The sequence below is a fragment of the Empidonax traillii genome, unplaced genomic scaffold (genome assembly GCF_003031625.1).
Source record: "Empidonax traillii isolate 1590-97213 ecotype Southwest subspecies unplaced genomic scaffold, ASM303162v1 scaffold23:size2178997, whole genome shotgun sequence".
Classification (NCBI taxonomy): Eukaryota; Metazoa; Chordata; class Aves; order Passeriformes; family Tyrannidae; genus Empidonax; species Empidonax traillii.
The window spans coordinates 2,112,140-2,126,285 of record NW_020955216.1 but is presented as its reverse complement, the minus strand read 5'-3'; the positions used below and the strand labels follow the sequence as shown (position 1 = coordinate 2,126,285).

The 14,146-nt window shown below is 50.8% G+C and overlaps 1 protein-coding gene across 2 annotated transcripts in view; it reads left to right on the top strand.

Moving 5' to 3' along the window:
- Positions 1-1,149: 1,149 nt before the first annotated feature.
- Positions 1,150-14,146, top strand: part of ACSF3 (acyl-CoA synthetase family member 3) — a 57,007-nt gene continuing 44,010 nt past the window's right edge. Inside the window, exons 1-3 of one of the 2 annotated variants that reach the window (XM_027904122.1) lie at positions 1,150-1,188; positions 3,940-4,662; positions 6,033-6,188. In XM_027904122.1, coding sequence (XP_027759923.1) covers positions 3,970-4,662; positions 6,033-6,188 — 849 coding nt within the window. In that variant the 5' untranslated portion in view covers positions 1,150-1,188; positions 3,940-3,969. Of the gene's footprint in view, positions 1,189-1,389; positions 1,421-3,939; positions 4,663-6,032; positions 6,189-14,146 lie in introns of those variants that run through there. The other variant, XM_027904131.1, reaches the window with a different exon arrangement.

Genomic DNA, 14,146 nt, shown 5'->3' with positions numbered 1-14,146 from the left:
CAGTGGGGAGGGAGCTCTGCAGTGGGGAGTCATGCAATGGAGAAGGAATGTGCCATAGGAGGAAGCTGTGTGATGGAGAGACATGAAATGGGAGGGAGCTGTGGAACACATCCTGTGGGGAGCCGTGCATTGGGGGCTGTGTGACAGCCGGGCAGTGGGGTCCTGTGCAATGGAGATGGTGCTGCACAACAGGTAAGGGCTGTGCCACTGGGAGGGAGCTGGGAGATGGAGAGATGTGCAACAGGGAGCTGGGTAAGAGGGGAGATGTGCAGTGAGGAGGGAGCTGTGCAGTGGAGATTTGTGCTATGGGGCGCTGTGAGATGGGGTGCTGTGCAATGGTGCTCTTTGCGATGGGGCTCTGGGAGCACAGCCGGAACAGGCCCATTGGCTGCACCCTCCACCAGGCCTGGGCTCTGCCCTAGGCCAGGCTTTGCACATAGTTGGACTCTGCCCTGGGCCGGGCTCCTGGTCCTGTTTCCGCTCCCACCCCGCTGTGCCTCATGGGCTGTGGCCGCCGGCCCCAGTGGAAACACACCTGGGGATGTGGGTGGGGGTCACCCCGGCCGTGCCGCTTCACGGAACACCGCGCACACCCGGAAAAACACAGCTCCACCGGGGAACAGGGCTGGCAGGGGACATACCATGTGCCACCCGGCAACCTCTGAGCATCCCTGGGATGTTCATGCATCCCAATGGGGTCTGGGTGTACCTAGAATGCCTGTGTGTCCCCGGGATGTCTGTGTGTCCCTGGGATGTCCATGTGTCCATTGGATGTCTGTGTGTCCCACCAGTGTCTGTGTGTCTCTAAGATGTCTGTGCACCCTAGGGACGTCTCTCCACACCGTGGAGGTCCCATGAGTCCAGGCGATCCCTCACCCGTGCCAAAATCCCAAAGTCCCGCAGACCGGGCACATGGCCCCAGCACCACCAGGCAGAGCTGCCGCTCCATGATACCATGAACACCCGCCATGACATCAGAGGACATCATGAGGACGCTCCAGGTTGCTGCAGTGACCGTCGGCTCCGCGGCGCCCCCAACCCCGCCCCCCTGGGGGCGGTTTGGGGCCAAATCCCCGTAAATCAGGTGCGGGTGGGCGCGGTGGCGGAACGTTCGTGTGCGGAACGTTCGGACCGTGGCGCCGCGTTCCCCCCGAACCGTCCGTGCACGGAGCGGTCCCCCGGTGGCAGGTGAGGCCGCGGGAGGCGGCGGGGCCGGGGCGGTCCCGGGGGGATCCCGAGGTGGCCCCACAGCCGGGCCCGCTGCCCTCGGCGCGGAGCCCTGGGTCCGGCTCCCCGTCCCTGCGGGACCCGCCGGCTGCAGAGCCTGTGGCGGGGCCGCGGCGCGCCCGATCCGTGCCCGCGGTCCCTCGGGAATCGCAGGGCGAGGGGTTTTCCTGCTGCTTCTGCTCTGGGGCGTGCCGTGAGTAGGGTGAGGGCAGAGGGCTGGAGGGGGGGAATCCAGTCTGGGATAGGAAAAGAATAAGGGCCCTCCTTCCCTGTGAGGGCGGTGAGGCCCTGGCACAGGCTATTCCATAAGTGCCCCATTCCTGGAAGTGTTCAAGGCCATGTTGGGCGGGGCTTGGAGCAACGTGGGATAGTGGAAGGTGTCCCTGCCCATGGCAGGGGGTGGGACTGAGTGGGCTGTAAGGTCCCTTTTAACACAAACCTTTCTAGGATTAAATATTTATCCATTTTTTGTGTTGTGAGAAGGGGAAAATAATCAGCATCTCGGTCATTATTTGATACTTTTCTTAAGTCTCTTTCTCTAAGTTTTATTATTTTCAAAGAGTTAAGTTTTTTTTTAATCTCATCTGTTGCAGAAAAAGCCAAGGAGTTGCTTTGTATTTATACCTATAAATGAGGAAAGGATGGAATCCTACAGGTTGGACTCGCAGTGATAGTTACGTCACCATGCCACAATCAGAGCTGGAATGATGGTTATTTCCTATTATAACTCAGTTTGGAATAGCTCAGAGTAATTCTATGGATCATTTTACTTTAGGAAATAAAATTTATGCCCTTTATGTTCAGAAAGTGCAGAGGGGATTGGCACAGAAGGGACAGGGATGGGTCTGCACTGGGTCAGCTTCCAGTTTGCACTGGTTTGGTTGTGCTGGGAGCTGGTGGGAGCCCCTGGCTGCTTTAAATTCCTCAGTCATAGGAGGATGGGGTTGGACCCTTCCCTTCCAAGGTGGAGGGGTTGGACCCTTCCGTTTCTTCTCAGGGGGCAGACCCTCCCTTCCTAGATCTTCCCTTCCAGGCAGGTTTGAACCTTCTCTTCCAAAGCAGCGGAGCTCCATCTCTGCGCTGCCACGATCTTCCCATGGGCCCTGGTAACAAACTTTGGTTCCAAGTGTGCTGTGCCAGAGTTTGTAGTCCCAGTTATCCCTGAGGAAAGGGAGAGGAAAGAAAACCGCCCCTGGATTTACTTCCCCCTCAGTGTCTGTAAGTCTGCACACACCGACAAGCCCAGTTCTCTGAAGTCTGTAATGTCCAGACTGGCTGAAGGTGCTGCTGTTTATGGCAGCATTCCGTCTAGACTCATGGGAATGGGATAATGGGATTTTTTTGCAAGGAGCTGTTGTGAGGGAGCAGCAAACACCTGGTCTGGAGCCACATAGGGAACAGGGAGAATGCTGAGAGCAGGATCCTGGGAAAACACTGCTTCCGGTTAATTTCTCGGGTTTGATTCAAGTTACAAAATGTGTTGGCTCTTTATCTTTTAGTCTCTGCAGAGCAATGGAAAGATGTCACACCAGTTTGATCGTGACCTGCTTTGTTTTTTTCCATCCTGGTGGCAAATGTCAGGGGTTCACACAGTCACCCCACTCTGGGTTGGAAGCCTCTCTGACCCCCCCAGATGTTTCCGCAGTAGATCACAAGCTTGTTTTGCAGAAGCAGAAATTGAGGTCGATATGCAAAAGAAAATATGAGCAGAGCCGGTGTCTAGGTGGAGAAACGCTCCCAAGGTGGAGGGGAGAGACCACGGGGTCACGGAAAAACAAACACTTGTGCTGGGTAAAGCCCTGCTCAGCAATTCCCTGGGGAGCTGCCAGCCTGGATCCCTTTTATTTCAGCTCCTCCCCACAGTGGGGAGCTGAGCTGGGAGGCTGTTTTAGCTGAGCTGCTCCACTAATAGGCATTTATCAAAAAAATTGTAGGAAATCAAGTTGTGATTGCTGGTGCCAAGGAAGTGTCACGGACACTCTCAGAGAGTGAGGACTTGTCATCCTTTGGCTGTTTCCTCTTGTCATGGAATCTCTCTGGGGATATTTTGGTGGTAATTGGATTCTGTGCAGTAAATCCCTCTCTCTCCTGCCACAACCGTGTTCTGTCTTCTCTGCTCCCCATGGCTGAGGGCTCTATGGAGAGGGTGCTGCTTCCTGCTGAGCTCCCAGCGCTCCAGCCTGTGAAGAGGGGGTTAGGATTCTTCATGGAACCATGGAATGGTTTGGGTTAGAAGGGACTGAGGGGATACCTCAGAAAAATATTAGAAAAAAATTCTTCCCTGGGAGGGTGTTGAGGCCCTGGCACAGGTTTCCCAGAGAAGCTGTGGCTGCCCCATCCCTGGAAGTGTCCAAGGCCAGGTTAGACAGAGCTTGGAACAACCTGGTGCAGGGGAAGGTGTCCCTGCCCATGGCACGGGTGGGACTGGATGAGCTTTAAGATCCCTCCCAGCCCATTCCATGATTCTATGAAACTAGGTCATAATTTAAGTTAGCTGGTTTTTAGGGATGTGGAGGCTGCACAGGGAAGGGTCTCAGCTTCCCGTTCCATCCAGGCACTGCCCAGTGTGCCGGGGATGTGACAGCTTGAAGTGGGGACATCAATAATACAGTGGATGTTATTCAAATGAAGGCTGCCACTTCTCCTTGGTGGGAATAACCCCCTGGGTAATCTCTGCACGTACTTATCTGCTCCTGTAATTGCTTTCTGCAGAATCACTCCAAAACAAGTGGTGCTGGCGGGATGCTGCTCTCCCTACTCTTCCCCCGGCTGAGCCGGCCCCTCCGGAGCCTTGTCCGGGACCTGTCTTGTTCCAGATGGGGGTGGAAGAGGGCTGGCTGTCCCCACAGGGGTCTGCAAACAGCCTGGGCCACCTGCAGCAGTGACATCACCCCTGTCTTCACCAGGGCTTTGGCTTTCGGTGACAAAATCGCCATCATTGACCAAAACGGGGAGCACACATACAGGGACCTGCTCAGCCAGAGCCTGCATTTATCCCAGGAGATCTGTAGAGTCCTGGAGTGCTCCAGCAGGGACTTGAAGGAAGAAAGGATCTCATTTTTGTGTCCCAATGATGCCTCGTACGTGGTGGCCCAGTGGGCCTCGTGGATGAGCGGGGGCATAGCGGTGCCCCTGTACAGGAAACACCCCGTGCCGGAGCTGGAGTACGTGATCCAGGATTCCCAGAGCTCTCTGGTTATTGCAGCCGAGGAGTACGTGGGGAAAATAGCCCCTAGTGCCAAGAAACTGGGAATCCCAATGCTGCCGCTTCCCAAGTCCCGTAGCGATGGATCCACAGGCCATGCAGCTGTGGAAGAGGATCCCTTGACAACCTGCTCCTCGTGGAAAGACAGAGGAGCCATGATCATCTACACCAGCGGTACAACGGGGCGGCCCAAGGGTGTCCTCAGCACCCATGAGAATGTGCAGGCTGTGGTGAGTGCTGCTCTCCCTCCAAAGTCTTGGATTTTGGAGGTGGTTTGGGGTTGCAAACACACCTTCCCACTATCAAATTCCTGCAGGGAGCTGTGAGGCTGTAACTCAGAAATCCTCAGCACTTGGAAGGTGAACACCCAGCAGCGTTTGAGGCTCTGAACCTTGGCCTGGTGGTGTTGCTGCAGCTGCACCCCAGGGCAGGTGGACTCTCCTCCCTACTTTCCTGGAAAGCAGAAGGATGAGACCTGTCGTAAAAAAACTGATTTCTTTGCAGTTTGCTTCTCTACACTGTGATTAGGGAAGAATCTTTTCTCCTGACTGGAATATATCTTAGCCCAGTGCTGTGTGAAGCCTGTGCATTATTCAGCTCTGTATCCCCAAGGCAAAAAATCCATTAGCTCTCAGAGCCAAAAGGAATTAAAAGTTTGAATGAGCCTGCTGACTACATCACCACTTGGTTATCAGTGCCCGCAACTGCTAGACTCCTGCCATTAGGGAAAAAGGGCAGGGAATACAGTAGGCCTTAGGGATTCCTCTGGGAGCTGACGTTTTTCTGGGTGCTCGGATACCACGGTGTTGGGAATGGAATGAAAGCCTTGATGGATAGAGCCAGGGCTTGGCTATATTGGGCAAAGAATCTGTTCCCTTACAAATATGCTGATCATTTGGGGCTGGCCTGAGCAGTTCCCATCCTTTGTGCTGTCCTCCAGAAAGGCTAAAAGCTGCTCCCTGCCCTGTGGAAGAGGATTGTGAGGGACACGACCAAATTCCGCTGTTCAAATGCTTTTTTATTTTTAGGTGGCTGTAAATAAGTTTTCCAGTTGCCAGCTCTGGGCTCTGAAGGGCATTGGTCACCCAGAAACCTGATAATACATTCAGATAATTATCCCTTCAGAGCAGTTTTCTGGAAGCTTGTTACATCAACATTTTTTACTAACATGAAACCTACTTTCTGTTAATCAGTGATTTTCTGCTGCTACTGTTTATTCCTTACAGGTGCTGAAAGCCTGGTGTCATCAGTGTCCAAACAGTCAACAGAATTCTGAGAAAATTAGTTTTTTGATTAACATTGCTGCTAAGTCTGCATGTGTAGCAGCAGGCTGATATTTTTGTAGACTCTGCTTAAAATCACTGTTGACTATTTCTCAGCAACAAGGAAGGGCTTTGCTGATATATAAAGATGCAAAAGGTGTTCCTCTTCTGTTCTACTCTTGTGGGAATTTTGCTTGTTCTGATCCTAAAGGAGAGATTCTGTGCCCAGGCAGGTCTGTGATTCCTGCCACTGGCCGTGCCCAGGGATTTGGGGTTTGGATACCTTGGGAGAATCTTTCCTCCTGCCCTAATGCTGTGTTGTTTGTTTTGTTCTGCAGACCACAGGGCTGGTTGAAAAATGGGAGTGGAAGAAGGAGGATGTCATTCTGCACGTGCTGCCTTTGCATCATGTCCACGGGGTGATCAATAAGCTCCTGTGTCCTCTGTGGGTGGGAGCGACGTGCATCATGTTCCCGGAATTCAGCGCACAGATGGTGAGCCTGGAGGGACTGAGCCTTGCCTTTGAAATTCAGCAGCAGGACCCCATGCATTGTAATTAGAGCAACTCTGGAAATAAGTTCTTTAAGAATTCCAGGCTCTTTAGCCACTGGCTGTGTGTGGTTCACAACGCTCAGTCTGGGGTAAATGCTGTTCCAGAGGCTGCAGCTTGTTTAAGCGTGACATACTTAACACTGCTCCTCCTCGTGGGGCTGGGGGTCTCTGACTGCTGGTATGCCCTTCCACAGACACTAACTCTGGGTGCAAATTCTCTTGGTGGGCTCTTAATTTTTTTTAGTGCCAGGAAGGGTGGAAATGACAGATTTTTTTCTTGGGTGCCGCTTGTAGCTGTGCTGCTTTTTGGCTTTTTTGATACCTTGCATTTCACAGAATCACAGAATTATTCAGGCTGGAAAAAATCTCCAAGATTGAGTCCAACCTGTGACCAATCACCACCTTGTCAGCTGGACCAGAACACTGAATGCCATGTCCAGTTGTTTCTTGAACACCTGCAGGGATGGTGATTCCCTGGGCAGCCCCCCTTCCAATCTTATATCCCTAGTATTTTGTATGAGATTACATGATGAAACACAGCCTTCAGAATTTCTTGCAGCTCAGGTAAGAGAAATACTGGTTCTCCTCACTTGCATGAAAGCACTACTCTTCCTCTCTGGAGAAACAAGTGTTAACAGAGCTGTGGTTTGGACTCAGGGATATGAGAGAGAGTTTGCAAATCCAGACCTTCTTGCAGCTTTTAGGAAAGGTGGCAGGAGGGAAACCTTACCTGAATGATGCATTTATGGGTTTTTTTTTTGTAGCTGAGCCAGGAAACACCAGTCCCAGTGTTCTGCTTCTCCTTTGTTCTGTGCAGCAGTGGAAGTTAAATGATGTAAAGAGAAGAAGAAAAGGGACTAGAAATAGGACAAGCAGCAGGAAGGTGGAACAGGTTCTACAGTTCCCAGCTCCTGGGGTCCAGCACCGTTCATCCACATTTCCCAGTGTTGTGGGTGGTGTCTGCAATGTCACTGTTAAGGGATAACTGGGTTTTCAGGTGCTGCTGCCTTCTTGTAGCAGAAGGGAAATGTGTGATGTCACTGCAGAATTCCCTGGGAAAGTGAAAGGAGCCTGTCAAACCTGTGCTGTGTAACTAAACAGACTGCTTTACCTGTTTGTGTTTGTCCATATCCTTGTCACACTGGAAGGACAAAGTGCACAGTTGTTGGATACACCTGGAAGCCTCTGGCAGTGCTGCTGCCAGGGGAGGGTGAGCTCTGGCTCTGGCTCCGATCTGAGTGATGGCAGGACCGGGGGACTTCTTCAGTGCTTATTTCTGCTTCTCAGAGAAGCAACCAAAGAAAATGGGCACTTCCTTTCTTATGTTAAGATGGCTTTGATACCTTAACACAGATCCTTTGGGGTGGAATAGCTCCAGAATCCCAGAGGGGCAGCTCTGCACTTGAATTTTGAGACTAAATTGGTAGGATGCTGCAGTAGAAGGTGGCAGGGAGGTCCCTTGGCAGCTGTAACCAGTGCTCTTTCCTCTGGTCGCTGCCAAATTGTCCTCCCCTGACCTGAGGGTGTGACCCCAAAAGCTTGGGGTGCAGCACGAGTGTGCTGTAGCTGGGAGTGTGGCCAGTGCTGGGAGGCAGAGCCGGTGCCGGGATCCTGGAAGCAAAGCCTCTGGAGGGCGCGTTGCTCCACGTCCTGTGCCACCGGTGATTGATGGTCCCTCGTCCCCTGATGTTTTTCTCTGCTCTCTCCCGACATCTGCAAATCAATGAGCTGACATTGAGGGATGGGTTCAGGATGGGGGAGCGGGACACCTCTCCTGCCTTCCCTGATCCAAGCTCTCCCCAGACGTGTCCAAGGGCATGCGGGGACAGCGCCGGAGGCGGCTGCTTGACCCTGGAGCTTGAACTTGGGCAGGGAGGTCGGGGTGCTGTTCTGGGGCCTCTCAGGTGCACTGGGGCTCTGAAGGACGTCATTTGCTGTTCTATTTTTTGTATTCCCTTTATTTTTCCGAGGGCCTCCCCTGGGAGCTGCAAGTGGTTTGATCGACACTACAAAGCAAGCACAGGAGGGTAAATAAGGCTTTCTTGTGGAGTTTAATGCAAGCTGCCTTTCAGTTCCACTCTATTTTCACCAGCTGTTTACAAAATGCCCTTTGCTACTGAAATCAGCTTTCAGCAAAGCAGCAGTGGAGGATTTTGCCAAAGGAGCCCAAGTTTTGCTGTGTGCTTTTTTTCCTTCACTGCACCTTGAGAAAGCAGCCAATTATAGTGTGATATAAAGAAACTCGACTGGCAGCTAAAACACTTGACAGGCTGATCAAAACAAGGCGAGGAACTTACTCTCAACCTGCTGCAGACATATTTAGCCTTGAGTGATACTGGCAAAGGTTCAAGAGAAACCGCAGCAGCACGCCCGATGTGTGTTTGGTTTCTAATCACTAACACTTCATTATACAAAATAAATACTTTATTATTACAGTGTTTATTAAATTACATAATTTGCGGCGTGCCTTATAGTCGTGGATACAGATGGCAGTCTGGGTTTGGTGGTGGGAATAATGCTCTTTTTTTTTTTTTTTCCTTTTTTTTTTTTTTTTCCCCTGAGAAGACAGTTCCAACCCCAGACCAAGGCTTGCTTGTCGTTCCCTGTGGTGCAGTGTTAGGAGGTGGCAGCTTTCAGACCTTTCCGTCTGTTTTTGGAAGCTGGCCAAGAAAAGGTTAAAAATCAGGACTGTGGAGTAGCCCTAGTGTCCTGACCAACATCCTCTCTCTCACTAAACCAGCATCTGATATCTGTGGCTGCACACAGCTACTGCTGAGGCCACGAGGACTCGTTAAATTGTACTGAGGTGCCTCAAGCATGAAAGTTGCTGCATAAAATCAGATTCTTTTTATTAAATGAGGACATCCATTACTCTGCACCAGCTACTGTACATGTTATAATTCACTTTATAGCACCATCTGTTAAGACTGTCTTGCTTAAGCTTTTCCTAGCATCTTTTTATTGCAAGTTATTAAAAAATATGGCTGCATCTATTAATCATTTATTAATAAAGGGTTTATAAATGGACCCTTAGTTTTCAGAATTAGTCGACTTGTACGTGACATGCAAAGTCCTCTGGTGCTTGTACTCCTCGGGATGGAGTATCTTCACAGGGAGCCCTTCTCTGCCTGGGGGCCGTGGGAGCAGCATCCACTGTGCCTGTCTGTGCTTCTGGGATCAGGAATGGCAGGGATGGTCGAGAGGGAGTTTTCAGCACTGCTGTGGCATGGAGCAGGCAGGAGAACATCAGTGAGCCTGGCAGTGTGTTCTCCCAGCAGCTGTGTGGGGCACAGCTGGCTGTGATATAATTATTTTAGTGTTTTTCAAGGGTGAGAACTGGGAGGGCAGAAACCTCCTCTGGAGCCAGAGCAAGCTGCAGCCTCAGCATCCCTATGTGATCCTCCCACCATAACCTGCTTCCAAGCTGAGTTTACTTCTCCAGCTGTGCTGTTCTTGTTTGCATTCCTCAGCTGTTGTTGACCCTATCCCAGGTGCCAGTTTTTTTCTTGTGCAGGAGGAGACATTTAAAAGATGGTATTTTTGTGCAGTCTGGTGGCCAGAGGAGAAGAGATTAATGCCTCCACTAAGGGAGGACTGCAAGGTGAGCCTTCTCCTACTGAGCAGCAGAGAAAGCCTGTGACCGAGTGCTTTTTGGAGGCCTCTGGGCTTGCACCGACCACTATCTAGAGCATCCATTCCCAGGGGCTCCCTCCTTCCAGCTCCCTCCCTGCAGCAGTTCAGGCTGCTGAGGCTGAGCACACCCTGTGTGCTCCATGGAAATGTCAGTGAGTCTAGAGAGACGGAGCCAGGAGAAGCCGTGTACCCTCCATGCAGCTGCTCTTGCTGTGACAGTCACACGTTGATGTCCCGATTCCAGACCAGGACTTGGCTGTGCCAGGTACCCTATAGATAGGAGCATTTTGGAGCAAATCATGAGGTCAGTCTCTGCTTTGCAGGATCCTCTGCTGAGGCTTTTGGTCTAAGAGGATCCATTTGGAGTTTGAACAACAGCAACATCTTGTCTTTGCTTTGGACCAGCCCTGGTCTTGCCTTAAGGGAAAGATGTTCTAATAGCAAGAGGCTCCTTGTCAGCTTTGCATTGATAAACACAAGATCAGATCCCAGGAGGTCTTCCAGTCTTTTGTGCAGAGTGGGAAATAAAAGTATTCAAAAACCTGAAGGAAAAAGCTTACTCTGATGAGTGATGGGAGAAGCTTATGGAAATCTCCACTCCGGTGACCCAGTTGTGGCGTGTGCTGCCCGCTCAGCTCTGCCGGGCAGGTTTCAAGCTGTGATGTGCTGCCTGTGCAGTGACAGCCCTGGCTGTGCCCTGCAACCCCTTCCATGATAAATATGCCAAGATGCAGATTTACTGCCCTACAGTTGCAAAGAGCTGCTGTTTTGGTGCCAGCCTCACTCTGTGTGTGACTTAAGGTGCCTCCAAGGATCAAACCCTCTAAAAACCATACCCTGTTTTGCAATGTTGCATGCAAAGCCATCAGAATTATCTTATTTAGACCCTTCTTTCTAGGTAACTAGGACTGCTGAGTGCCCAGAGGAGGTGTGTGATTTGGGACAAGCTTGCCCTGACGTGCTGTAGGTGTGCTGTCACCAGTGGCACCTTTTCCTGGTGGTGGGAGGGAGCCACAGACCTGGCACTCGTTGAGGTTGTGTGTGAGATGTCGCTCCGGGGTTGCTGCTGCGTCGTGTGTGGTCACAGCCCTGACTTCCCAAAGGCCAGGAGAGCCTGTGCTACGTCTGGGAGCAAACTTTATCCTTGGCTCTGCTGTTATCTGTGCAAGCCAGGCTGAGCTGATTCTTTATACCTTGGCTGGGCTGCATGGGGAGATCCAGGGCTTGGCAGCCGTGGTTGCCTCTGGGAAGGAGAAGCGTGTACCACACTGAGCCTCTCCCCTGGATCTGTCACTTCTGCAAACATCAATCTGGGCAGCTCTTTTAGTTTATTTTTAAAAGAAAAGCAAATCCAAGCAGAGGATTCTGAGCTCCAATAACCAAGCGTGCTGGGGATGGTGGCTCCTATCCAATTTCAGCTGGAGAAAGGCTGGAAGTCTTTTCATCCATTAATGGGAGGCTTCAGAGGAGTAATTTTATTTCAGACTCAAAGAGGAGTCGGTGGAGGGAGGAGCAGGTCACTAGCGAATGGATTATGTTTGATCACTTCTCACAGACCTGGCTTTAAAAAGTTAGAGGTTTTCTTCCCATCTCCCCAGATCTGCCGTCTGTCCTCAGCATCTGTTCCCAAGTAATGGCTTTTGATGTGTGTGTGGAAATACAAAAAATGGAACCAGAGCCTGTCATATTTACTTATATTTCCAGGTCCCAGGGAAAGCACTTGCTCCTTTCTGTATGCCTCCAGCATAGGAAGGGTTTAAAAGCTTCAGCCTGGAATGCAGAGGGGCCATCAAACTGCGCTGATGAATAAATGATTAAAACCAGAGTCACGCAGAGCGTGAACAGTTTGGGGTTATAACAAACATGAGATGAAGCCACTGAGGACCCAATTTCCCTTTGAAGAGAAGAGTGTTTCTCTCTTCCTGCATATTGCTCGTGAAGTGTTGGCTGCTCAGTCCTTGGGTGTGAACAGAGCTTCCCCTTGGTGCTCTCTCATCTTGTGTCATGCCCGTGTGCTTTTTGGGGATAAATTGCAGTCGGATTTGTGAGCGTGGTCCTGCCGTCCCATTGCTGCTGCTGTTGAGTTACAGGAGCTTCCCACCCTCAGTGTTTGGCACAGGGTCTTCCTAAATGAGCAGCTGCTTTGGCTACAGCCGTGTTGTGCCTGTTGCTCTCACAGACACTCTGAAAAACACCAGCAGCCCTTTTCCTTGCCGGTGCTTCCCACATGGCAGTGGTCGATGCAAAACACAGACCCATTTCCCCAAGCAAAAGGAAGTAAAGGGATGAGTTAACCTTGCATTAGGGGGATTGTTACTTTTGAAAAGGTTGAAAAAATTCAATAACAACTGAAAATGGTACAATAATTTTATAGGAGAGAGGCGCTGTTGTGTCTGTCAATAGAGGCAACAGCACATTATCCATTTGTGGGCTGATGGAAAAATCCATGCTGGTATTTGCTTCCTTTTCAGCTCACAGTTCCTCTAATTTTGGGAATCTTGTGTCAGGGAAAATCTTACATTATTTAGGATACATATGATTTTTCCACCTTCTTTTTTTTTCATGAGAAGATGCCCAGGTGTTGGTGGGTTTGTTGTTTCTGTCGAGTTCATGTCTTTGCAGGTCTCCCTCTGTAAAAGGAAATAATGATTGCCTTTTCTCCTCTGTGCTCACATCTCTTCCTTCAGGTGATCTTAGTGGGCCTGGGGGCTGGTTGGGAAGGTTACTCTATGGAATGACCATCCTTTGGAGCAGCTCATATGTTCCTTCACCCTCATTCACCATCTGCACACTGGGAAAAATATGTGGGAAAAATCTTCCAGCTGTGTCTCGCTGTGGTTGGTTTGTACTCACTGGTGTCATTTTCTCCTTTTTTTTTCCATGTAATGATGGCAGAATCCCACTGGCCAGACCATGATATGCTTTTGAGCAGTGGGAGGGAGGGAAAATCAGGAATGTCATGCTGACAGGAAGGCTCTTGGGAACATTAGGTTTCCCATTTCTCTGCTGGCACAAGCAGTCCTGTCCTGTAAGCATTCACTATTGTTATTCCTGAAGGGAAGCTGTTCCCACTCTTGCTTCTTGCAATGAGAAAGTCTTTGTTTCTAGCCCTTGGTTATCTTAAAAGGAATCTTGATCCATCTCCTGAGCATATTCCATTGGAAGGCTGCTGCTTCCCTCGGTGCAGAGCCCAGCAGCCCTGGCACAAAGTGCCTCGTTTGCCTCCTGAATCCAGGGCTTTTTAAAAGCATTTGGAGGCCTGAGGTGTCAGGTGAGCAAAATAAAATGGAATGATGGGCTGCCAATATCCTTTCCACAGGGAATTGATGTGGTGTCGGTGACACGTGGGAGAACAGAGGGGGAGATGGATTGCGCTGCTCCAAGCCTGATGCTGTCGGAGGATGCCGGGTGCTGGAAGGACAAAGTGGCCTCTTGCTACAAGCCTGTCCAAGCCCCGGGATTGATTGATTAGTCCCAGGTAACGAGGCTTTCCCAGATCCTTCTCTCAGAGCATGAAGTTAGAGTTATAACCCAGGAATAGCTGTTCCAGCTGGCTGGGCAGTGACGAGCCCTCCGGCCAGCTCGGGCTCTGCAGAGTGTTTGGAGCTGCCAGCTTTGTACCACGGCTCGGGGCTTAGTCCTGTTAAACACATGGGAAGGATCCAGATTTGGCTGAGCAGGAGCAGAGCAGGTGGGGAGTTTGGCTGTCAGCAGATCACCCCGGCAGCTGGTGGCACAAATCCAAAGGCAGCTGCTTATCCTTAGGAAGGGGCTGTTGCTGGGGCGAGTCAGACTGACATGGAAAAAGCTGCTCCCGTGGCTGGAGTGGCAGGAGAAGGATTTTATCTAGGGCAGGAGTTCAGCAGGCATAGCAGGACAGGGAATTCTGGGTGCAAGAGAAACTTGCTCTGTTTAGAGTGATAGTGTTGTTTTTTTTCAAATCCAGAATCATATAAAAATAACTCTGCTGCATGGCCAGACTGGAAATCTCCTGTGTTCCCTGCAGCTGCTCAGGACTCGGGAAGACAAAAAAAATCACCCAGCAAGGATTGAACAATCCTGAGCATCTGTCTCCCTTCGATCTCTTCAACACAGTCCTGATCTCTGCTTGCCATCACGTCTCTCCTGCCCACAGCAATGGCTCTCGGGAACACCAGGCTGAGGAGAGCAGGCCCATTCAGCCCTGGCTTTGGAGATGGCAGCCCTTCTCTATCCTGCTGCCTTGAATGGGAAAGATATTGGGAGGTTGAAGAGAAAAAGAGGCTAG